Below are 10,892 nucleotides of genomic sequence, written 5' to 3'. Positions count from 1 at the left end.
GTTCAACCCAAGCGTGGAAGCGAACCCCAGACTGGAGGCATCCAGGAGGCCCCCTACCTGTCGCTTCTCCAGCCCTCCAGAGGGCCCCAAGTCGTGCCCTGGTCCCTCTGGCCTCAGTTACACACACACACACACACACACACACACACACACACACACACACACACTTTACGGACAATTCGTTTTCCCTAGAGCGCAGGGTGGACAAATTGGGAAGGGAGAGGCGGGGTAGCCAAATCTCGTCCAGAGGTGACTTTGAATCCTGCGAGCCAACCGGTCCAGCTCAGCTCATCTCTAAAGGGTTCGGACCAAGGATGGGGCCAGCACCGGCTACAGGAGATCCTGTCAGAGAGGAGGAGGAAAGAGGAGGGGGAGGAAGGGCAAAAAAGCAAGGAAGGGAGCAGCAGGTGGCTTAGAGAACAGCTGCGGGCCCTTCTTACTCTGGGGTCCCCCAGAGTGAGCGGCTGCTCTCTGGGAAGGAAACTGAGTCAGGACAGGGTAGTAGGCTGTTGGGGTTCCCTCCCCTCATGGCGCCCTTAAACTTGAAAGGTCGAGGGTGCGGTGACGCCCTATGTCCTTGCTGCGGCTCGCACAGGCCCTGCGGCCCGCTGCAAACAAGCGGGTGTTTGCGCAGCGCGCGGCCGAGAGCGATGGGGATTCGATGGAGACGCGGGGCCGTCGGGGATCGATCGGGCACAGCTGTCGCGGAACAGCCCCGCGGAGCTGCCACGGGCGAAGCAGTCACAGGCCCAGGCCGTGCAGGCATCTCGGGGTGCCGCGTGCGCTCCGGCAACACCACACCCGACAGAGACCCCTGGGACCACCCAGACTGGACAACACTTCTCCGTGTCCCAGCGGAGAACCGGAGCTGCAGGGTGTGGGGAATTCAGATCTGTGGCGCCTGCAGATTTGGGGGGCGCTGGTCCCAATCCAGCTCTGGCTGGAATGGAGGTGGCAGTCGCTAGAGTCCCTATGAACTACCACCACCCCACCCACCCACACACCCCACCCTGCAAGAAGAAAGGCCGGTGGCTTAAAACTCTCATTTCGGTGGGGGAATAAACAGCGGCCTGCCGGGAGAGGCTGGAGTACCCCCCTAAAAGGGACAACTTTAGGTATCTAAAGTCCCCAAATCAATTTTTTAGCGAAAATGAGGACATTGGTGAGGCCAAACTGGCGGGGGCCTGCTGCGGCTGGGGTGTCTGATCCCAGCACTGCCTTCAGGAGCCTCCTGGAAGGTGAAGGGACGACTGACTGCTCTACAGAAGCCTGTGCAGGTCCCCTAAGGGCGTTGTTGCTTGTGCTTGTTGGTCCAATCCTCACAGCCCTCAGGTTAACTGGGCCTCAGATTTCTGTCAAATTTGGGCTTAGCACAGAGACGGTGGATATTAGCCAGGCGCAGCCCAGCATGTCCGGAGACACCAGAGGCAGTTGTGGGGCTCCTGGACTCCATCTCTGATTTTCTCAGAGGGGATACTGAGAGGTCGACTGAGAGGTCCTAGGAGTTGGCCTAGGTCCCCACGGGGATAGAGATGGGGGATGCCCTGCCCTTCTCCAGCCCACCCCTCCTCCACCCTCAATTTGCTAATGACCCAAGATCGATCAGCCACCCGTATGCCCCGTGGCCCTGCTCAATTCTATTTTACTAATTACTAAAGTGGGGGGAGGCCAGTTCTTGGGGCTCGGGGGGCACAGTCCGTTTCTGAGGGACCCCTAGGTTTTTACTCCATCTCTCAGACCCCACGGAGATCCAACACTTCGTCCCCAGAAGGCTCAAGCGCAGGCTGCACACGCTGAAAAAATGTCCCTCCATGGATCTGAGGAGCCCCATCTAAGTCTGGGCATTTGAAAGAGACTGTGTGACACCTGAGGTTGTCCTGGTTCAAGAGAAAAGGGAGTCCCCTCATCTCAAAGCCCCCAGCCTTCTCTCTTTTTCTTCAAAATGGATTCCTTGCTCATCAGGGGGGAAAGCTATAGATATCATTTAAAACAAAAAATAACACAGGCGGAAATGAAGGCAGGGGGCCCGCATCATCCCAACCCCCGGTGCAGGAACCCCGGGGTGGCTGGTATTTGAAAGGGTTTATGGACGTCTTTTGTTTTTCTGTTTATAAACACCCAGCCAACCCTGTAGTTCTTTGCTTTCTGAAGCTCTGAATGCTATCGGTTAACGGTAGTTGATTGATTTCCACACCCCACGATTATTTTTAATTATCTGTGATGTTGCAGGGTAGACTTGGGGACCTCAGACTTGACTCTGATCCTGGCCATAGCAATTGTCCCCAGCCCTTCATCACTGGGGAGGAAACCCAAATGGTGCAATTGACGTTCTGTATGCCTCAGTTGGTTCCTCTATCTGGAAGATGGCTGTAAGCCCCAAATTGTCCAGACTCCCCAAATCAGAAGACCCAAGACTTCTGTCCCTTGGGGGTGGTGGTTGGGTAGAAGTATCCACTCCTGCAAGCTTCACCCACATGCCCCCCACCCGTCTGTAATCTTTACTCCCCACTGTCCCCCCACTCCCAACTGGGAGACCGAGGCAACAACAGGCAAGAAGTGATGGGCTCTGGGACTCTCCCCTCTCTAGGACTGTTAAACAGCTGGAGCTTAATAAATACTGAGTTCTTCCCATTAAAACAGTCCCTTCAGTCCTGTCCACCCACGGATTTGGGAGAGGGACATCTGTGTGACACACACACACACACACTTGATGGCTCCTATACAATGCCACCTTCCTCTACAGCTCCTCTTCTCTGGGAGGGGAGAAACTGTGGGACAGAAAAGGCTCTCTGCAGCCTGGGGCATGGACCACCATGCCAGTCACAAAGTCATTGCGCTGCCTATGGACATCAGATTCTTGGTTCGCTTTGTTCCCAGCCCAACAGCCCAAGCCACTGGTGGGGGCATCCCTTGGGTGGCATCAGTCAAGTCAGAGCGCTTGGGTGGCTAAGGTTCCAGAACCAATGCCAACAACCCTCCCCTACAGTGAGTGGGGACACTGACCTCTGGACCTCAAACACAAGGCCCCTCCAGGGTCTGGCTTAGCCACCCCAGGAAGCTCTCCTCTACCCACCCAAGAGGGGTCTTGTTCCCAGGTGCCTTGTGCCTGTAGGGTGCCATCCATGTTTCCCTTCTGTCCCTCCTTCCCTGTCTGTAGGTGGGAGAGATTTCCAGAGCTATCTCAGTCTGAAGAAAAACCCAAGCTGGTCTAGAGATGACCAGTCGTCAGACAAGACATCCTCAGACCCCAGAGATACTGGGGACAGGAGGGTAGCCAAATACACGGAACTTTGGAGGGGTTTCCCCTCGACTCCTCTCTCCCTCCCCTCCCCACTCTCTGTTATCTTTTCCATGTATAGCCCTGGCTGTCCTGGAACTCACTCTGTAGACCAAACTGACCTTGAACTCAGAGATCCGCCTGCCTCTGCCTCCCAAGTGCTGAGATTAAAGGCGTGAGCCACTACACAGGACTCTGGATTTCTGGAGGGATTTCTATTTGCTTTGATGCAGAGATTCACTATAAAGCCTTTGCCCGACTGGAACTTGCTGTATAGACCAGGCTAGCCTCCAAATTAAAGATCTACCTGTCTCTGTCTTCCCAGTCCTGGGCCTAAAGACCACTAAAGTCCCCGTTAAGAGAGATTTGTGAGTGTCCCACCCCCAATTACATTCCACAGTTGAGAAAACAGAGGCCCAAATGCCTGCTTACCCTTGTGCTTGAGGTCAATATAGGCTGTGTGACAGTTCTGGGGACCTACTAATTACCCCACTTCACCCCAAAAGAGCTTTTGAAATCTTTGTGTGTGTTTGAGGGTGAGCTTGAAAAAAGCCACGTCTTTCTAGAGGTGCCAACAGAGTCGGAGGGCGTATGTAGCCACACTTCAGGTACTGGGGCCACTCTGGCGGCGCAGAAGGGCGGATGTACAGGGCAAAGAATCAAAGACGCTGAGATAAGAACACACACACACACACACACAGAGTGAGAGAGAGAGAGAGAGAGAGAGAGAGAGAGAGAGAGAGGACTAGGGGTCCCCCACCCCAATCCCTCAGGTCCTCAGGTTCTTCTCAGGGCAAGCAGAAAGGGGGAACACTCGGGAAGCCAACCTGGAGCTCCAGGGGGTTTGGCGGGTGCAGGCGGAGCGATGGGCGGGGCGCTGACGTCAGACCCCGGCCGGGGCGCCGGCGGCGGCAGCCCCGCCACATCCTGGTGGCCACTGCTCGCAGCAGCCGAAGCTGGGCGAGAGCACTGAACAAGCGGGACAGCAGCAGCCGCCGCCACCGGGAGCGTCGGCCAGTGCGTGGGGACCATGCTGCGGCCTTGAGCACACACGGAGGGGGCGCCCAGGATGGAGTTGAGCTTGGAGAGCCTCGGGGGGCTGCACGGGGTGACACACGCGCAAGCCGGCGAGCTGCTGAGCCCGGGCCACGCGCGCTCCGCCGCGGCCCAACACCGAAGCCTAGTGGCATCGGGGCGTCCGGGCCTGGTGGCGGGCATGGCTAGCCTGCTGGACGGTGGTGGCGCCGGGGGCGGGGGCGCCGGGGGCGCGGGGGCTGCAGGGGCCGCGGGTGGTGGCCCTGACTTCCGTGGGGAGCTGGCTGGCCCCCTGCACCCAGCCATGGGTATGGCGTGCGAGGCCCCAGGTTTGGGTGGCACCTACACCACGCTCACGCCCTTGCAGCACCTGCCGCCGCTGGCCGCCGTGGCCGACAAGTTCCACCAGCACGCGGTGGCCGGGGCGCACGGAGGCCATCCGCACGCGCACCCTCACCCAGCCACCGCGCCGCCACCGCCCCCTCCGCAGCGCCTGGCGGCCAGCGTGAGCGGCAGCTTCACCCTCATGCGCGACGAGCGGGCGGCGCTGGCCTCGGTGGGCCACCTCTACGGGCCCTATGGCAAGGAGCTGCCCACCATGGGGTCGCCACTATCGCCGCTGCCCAGCGCGCTGCCCCCTGCTCTGCACAGCGCCCCGCAGCCGCCGCCGCCGCCGCCACCGCTCTCCGCTTACGGGGCTCCGGGCCACCTGGCTGGGGACAAACTACTGCCACCTGCGGCCTTCGAGCCACACGCCGCGCTGCTGGGGCGCGCGGAGGACGCGCTGGCCCGAGGGCTGCCTGGAGGCGGCGGCGGCGCGGGAGGTGGCGGGGCGGCCGGCGGGGCGGCCGCGGGTTTGCTGGCTCCGCTGGGCGGGCTAGCTGCGGCCGGGGCGCACGGGCCTCACTCAGGCGGCGGTGGCCCCGGAGGGGGCGGTGGCGCCGGCGGCGGCAGCGGCGGCCCGGGAGCTGGCGCCGCAGCCGAAGAGATCAACACCAAAGAGGTGGCCCAGCGCATCACCGCCGAGCTGAAGCGCTACAGCATCCCACAGGCCATCTTCGCGCAGCGCATCCTGTGCCGCTCGCAGGGCACGCTCTCCGACCTGCTGCGCAATCCGAAGCCCTGGAGCAAGCTCAAATCCGGCCGCGAGACCTTCCGCAGGATGTGGAAGTGGCTGCAGGAGCCCGAGTTCCAGCGCATGTCGGCGCTGCGCCTGGCAGGTAGGGACTAGGGCCCCAGAGGCTCGACCCTGGGGGACATGCTTGGCACAAGATGAGGGACCTTGGCTAGTGCGTCCTGGTAACCTCGAGGGGGGGAATCCTCTAGCCTCTGAGGCTGACCCGGGGGTTGTGCATCGCTAATAGAGAGAGGGCAATTGCAATTATTGTCGCCGTCCCCGTTCTTTTAGGGACTGTGTAGGGTGTCTAGTGTCTTTGAAGCTGACGTAGACATAGGGAGCTAAACTAAAACAGCCCTCGCGTGGCTCCGTGTGTGCGCGTGTATGCGCGCGTGTGTAGCACGTTCCTTGGGTTCACGATACCCCGGGATCACAGGTGCCACTCCCCTCGTCCCCAAACATCCTGCAAGAGGGACCAACGGCGCCCTCTCTCCACCCAGTCACAAAGCTCCAGGTGCTGACTAGACTCAGCCAAGGCCTGGCCACCGCTCTGCCCCCAGCCCCAGCACCACCGAGCTCTCTTCCTATGCAGCTCAGCCTCTGCCGACGATCGATCCGCTAGTCCCCCATCCCTCCCCCCTCTGGCCGTTGGCAAAGGTCATTTGAGATTGGGGGAGGGGCGGCCCTTGGGACCCTGGGCTCAGTGGCATCCACCAGAGGCCTTCACACCCCCGGTGGCTCCTAGGCCTCACTCCCTCCTGTTTTCCTATCCCCCTTTCTACTTCTCTCCACGGGGACAAATGGCTGTCCCTCTCTTCGAGCTGCCGGTCTCTCCCGTACCCAGTCCAGTCTCTCTTTATTCTTTTCTTCCCTTGCGCCTTGCCTGAGTCTCTCCCCCCCAACACACACACACACACACAGGCTTACGAGCCAGCCCCTGGGGGACCCGTTGTCTCCTTCTTTGGTCTAACCTGTCTCCTCCCACTCCAGCGAAGAGTGTGGGGGTGTGCCACTGACCCTACACCCTCCGTGTTTGGGAAGGGGGTGTCAGGAGGCCGGTGGTCTGGGCAGAGCGGTTTTTCTATGACGTGGTGGGGAGGGGGCTGTGCACCCCGTTCCAGGGACAATAGCGGTTTCCAGAGCCTCATCGATCCCTCTGCATACAAACACAGAGAGGGGCGGGGCAGCTGGGACTCAAGAGAGGGCCCCTAAGGCAGGAGCTGAGCACTGGGTTGACTGTACCCCCAGGCCACACTGCAAGCGTGTGTGGGGTGCAGAGAAGCAGGGGGCCCTGGGTGTAGTGGGTAGATAGAAGTGGGTTGGCTGGAGCCTGGGACACCTGCTCTATCTGTGGATTCGAAGCCCACTCTGCAGCCTGGCACACACAGACCCGCCTCAGTTTCCCCTACCACTACAGTCTATGGGATGGCTCAGTGATGAGACCTGCTCTGTCTTTGGGATATTTTGTGCCGGCATTCCTGGGGCGGGGTGGGGGGGGGGACGGGTGGCCCTGGAGTACATCAGGATAAACACACACAGGTTTATTATCTGAAGGGCCCTGTTGCTTGTGAGGGAGACAAGGACACCTGTCCCAGAACACAGCCCTACTCCTGTACTGTCCATGGTTGTCCTCAGGAAGCCTTGCCAGGGGTCTACTCTCTCCAAGGTGCTCTCATGTTCTGTGGATTCTAAGACCAAGACCTCCCCTCCTGGACATACAGCCATTGTGTACCCCAAACCCATGCCACTCGCCTGTCACCTGCGTGAGTGATGTTTCAGATGCTCTCCTGTGGACACAAAAGGCAGACATACCACAGAACTAACTGCTGGACATCACATGGGCCTAGGGTCCCAAATTCTGCAAGGCCACCAGCTCTACATGTCCCACTTGAAGCAATAGGTCAGTCATTCCATAGGGAGCTGGGGCCAGACTGGCTCCTTGTCTTACGCAGCTCTGGTGACCAGCATCTCTCTCTAGGACCATGTGACAGGATGACTGTGTCACTTCTAAAAGTGTGGCCACCTCAGGGGAGCACAGAGTGTGGTAGAAACATGAGATACCTGGCCTGTTCCAGGACAGCCTTGGGGTCCAGGCTGTCACGCTGTGACCTAGTGCTCCAGGTCCCTTCTCTGTCTTCATCTTCAGACTCCACTGGAGTCAGAAGTGGCAGCCGGGGTCATTAGGCTCGAGCCAGGCCTTTAGTTCTGGTCCCCGCACAAATGAAAAGCAGTTAAGTGGCAGTAAATTGTGACATTTAAAGGGTGCTGGGGCAGCCAGGCGAGACTCTTCAACATATTGTGTCTCAGTGACAGCTGAAGGTGCCAAACCTGGAGCCGGAGCGCCACTCCTCACTCCCTTGTCCCCAACCCACTGGGGACAAAATTGGACCTTGGCATCTATGAACCCAGGAGGGAAACTGTCCACCCACAGCCTCACTGGGAAGAAATTGTCCCTAGTGCCACCAACCCTAGAACGTCCTGCAAGACAAAACCAGTGAGAGAAAGGGACAAGGTAGGGAGATGACAGACAGACAGACAGATGGGAGAGAGAGAGAGAAATGGTGTGGGAGGGATGTGAGTTGGAGAGATGAGGGGGTAGGGGAGTGTGGAGGGACAGAGAGAGGGAAAGAGACCAGAGCAGAAAAAAAGCAAAAAGAAAGGCTAGACACAAAGAGAAGGGATCATGGAGAAGCCAGAAGGTGGCTGAGCTTCGGCTGGCCCCTCCTGGTCCCTGAGCCCCAGTAAAACACAGCCCCCTTCTCCTTCCTTTGAGGCCCTCTGAGAGTAAATCCTTTCTTTGTTGTGCCCAAGAAACACAGCAAAGAGCTTCTGAGTCCCAGCCCTATCCCAGTGTGTGCTGTCCTCTGCATGCCTCAGTTTTCCCAAATGTAAAACATGCGTCACATGTGTAGGGTAGGGAGGAGTCACTGAAGACCCTGGCCCTCCCAGGCACTTTTCCCACCATGCGGGGGTGGTGGTGACATACTTTCATCTGCTCTCACCCCACCCCAGAATCTCCTCTCGGAGCTGTGCCCCACCACCACACACACACACACACACACACACCCCAGTGACAGTCACAAACTGTGATTATGGGAGCGGAGCTGGGGGAGGGGTGGCTCCTGGCGGGTGGGGCGGTCGATGAATTCGAATTACCGTCTGTGATTCATCACCGTGCGCCCAGGTCGATAGCTTCGGCCGGCTTCAAATATTGTTTAAATTGCAACTCTGGACTGAAAAAAAAAATCTTCTTTTTTTGTAACTGATCAGAAAAATATACAAATATAATGAAATATTCAAAGGAGGAGACAGGAATTCACACACACACACACACACACACACACACCACACATCTAACAGACACACCACACACATATACACACACTGTACACACACACCACACCACACACTGTACACACATACACACCATACACCAAACTCATATATACATACTGTACACACATGTACTGTATACCATACAACATACACACACACTACACATTGTACACACACTACACATAGTACACACACCACACACCATAAACAATACACAATACATACGCACACCATGTATGCACACCACACGCATATGCGTGCACACACACACACACACACACACACACACACACACACACGAAAAAGTCTAGGGGCTGTAATCTGCTTGGTCTCCCCCACGGAAACTGCAGTTGGGGACGATGCAGAGGCAGCAGGCCAGAGCATTGGACAGGAGAGGACGATGTGTGAGTCCATAGGCCCTTCAGATCCTCCCGCCTTTTCCTCTCCTGTAGGTTCTGGAAAAGCTGGAGAGGTGCTCAGCTGTAGGTCCCTTGTTATTTTATTTTATTTGGCTTTTTTTGAGACAGGGTTTCTCTGTGTAGCCCGGCTGTCCTGGAACTCATGTAGACCAGGCTGGCCTCAACCTCGGAGATCCACCATCTCTGCCTCCTGTGACACCACCGCCCAGCTTGACTCTTACCCTTCGGTCTGAGGCTGTGAACACATCCTGGGGTCCATTGATCTCTTACTGAGCCCAGGCTGAGGATGACCTTGACCTGCTCATCTTCCTACCTTGCCTTTGGGTTCTGGGATGGCGGCTGTGCAGGGCATATCTACCTTAGGATGCTGGGCTGGAACCCAGGGCCTCATGCATGCCAGGTCAGCACACTTCCCATGCAAGTACAGCCCTGCCTCTCATTCTCAAAGGCCTGGAATCTTTGTGTAAACCTCTAATAGACCCCCCCCAACACACAGAAAAGGCTACAGCTCCCCTCGAACCCCCAAAAGTAGAGTCTATTCCCAAAGGCCTGGGACTCCCCTTGCTCCATTCTTAACTGGTCCTAGATAGATGTCTGAGTTTCCTAATCTGAGAAATGGACAGAGTTGCATACGCCCCTCAGAGTGTGGCAGGGGCTCCTGAAAGGGACTGGGACAGTGGCACAAGACCCCGTAGGTCAAAGGTGGGAATACTCCAGGTGGCCACAGAGAATATACAGTGGCCATCTCCCCAGGGTTATGAGTGGCAAACCTGTGCAAGGCCTCTGTGACCCAGTCACAGGGGCATGCTGTAGTTTCCTACAATGAGCCCCTTTGCCCTTGAGCACAGGATCTGTTCAGGATAACAGGTCCACTAGCCGGCGAGTCCCACAAAGATTTCAGTCAAATGAATTTAAAATTTCTCACAGTACTGGGGATGAGACCCAAGGCCTTCTGTGTGCTAAGAAATGGTCCAGCACCTGACCACACCCTCAGCCCCTCACTGGGGGATTCTAGGCGGGGCTCCTCCCACCACACCCACAGCCTTCCTGTGGGGTGTGCGTGTGTGCGTGTATGTGTGTGTGTGTCTGTGTGTGTGCGTGTGTGTATGGGTGTGTGTATGTGTGTGTGTGCACGTGTATGGGGGATCTAGGACACTGCAAAAACCAGGAAGTACAGACCTAGGACATCAGTGAACATTAAGGAAAGACATGACACTTCACAGCAGTCACACAGCAGTGTTTCTGGGGTCTGTGTTTGTCCCTCTAGCTCTCTTGACAGTGACATGACAGTATCCTGGGCACTGGCGAGTTGTTCTTTCTCTCTCTCTCTCTCTCTCTCTCTCTCACACACACACACACACACACACACACACACACACACGCGCACACACATGCACACACACCCTCCTCAGAAATCCTAGGGAGAAGGAAGGCACGCTTTTTACATTTGACTCAATAGGATGCAGTGACTTCTATTCCTGGCAAACTGTCCCCCCCACCATGCCAGTGTCCCAGGATGAGGTGGAGCTGATGTCAGAGGAAAGCCAAGTTCACACCTTGCCCTGATCCAGCAGCCACTTCCTGTGACCACTCCGGAGTCTGGGAGACAGGGATGCCAGGCTGCAGGTCTGTTTCTTCTGCTTTGTGAGAACCTGAGGCTGAGGCTGAGGCTGGGGCTGGGGCTGAGGCTGGGGCTGAGGCTGGGGCT

General features: G+C 57.4%; 1 protein-coding gene across 1 annotated transcript in view; it reads left to right on the top strand.

The window, feature by feature from the left end:
- The first annotated feature begins 4,158 nt into the window (after positions 1-4,158).
- The window catches only part of Onecut3 (one cut homeobox 3), a 20,290-nt gene continuing 13,556 nt past the window's right edge, over positions 4,159-10,892 (top strand). The window contains exon 1 of the mRNA XM_031349434.1: positions 4,159-5,532. Coding sequence (XP_031205294.1) covers positions 4,347-5,532 — 1,186 coding nt within the window. The 5' untranslated portion in view covers positions 4,159-4,346. The remainder of the gene's footprint in view (positions 5,533-10,892) is intronic.

Source organism: Mastomys coucha, unplaced genomic scaffold, assembly GCF_008632895.1.
Source record: "Mastomys coucha isolate ucsf_1 unplaced genomic scaffold, UCSF_Mcou_1 pScaffold4, whole genome shotgun sequence".
Classification (NCBI taxonomy): domain Eukaryota; kingdom Metazoa; phylum Chordata; class Mammalia; order Rodentia; family Muridae; genus Mastomys; species Mastomys coucha.
This window is presented reverse-complemented; position numbering and strand designations above follow the sequence as displayed.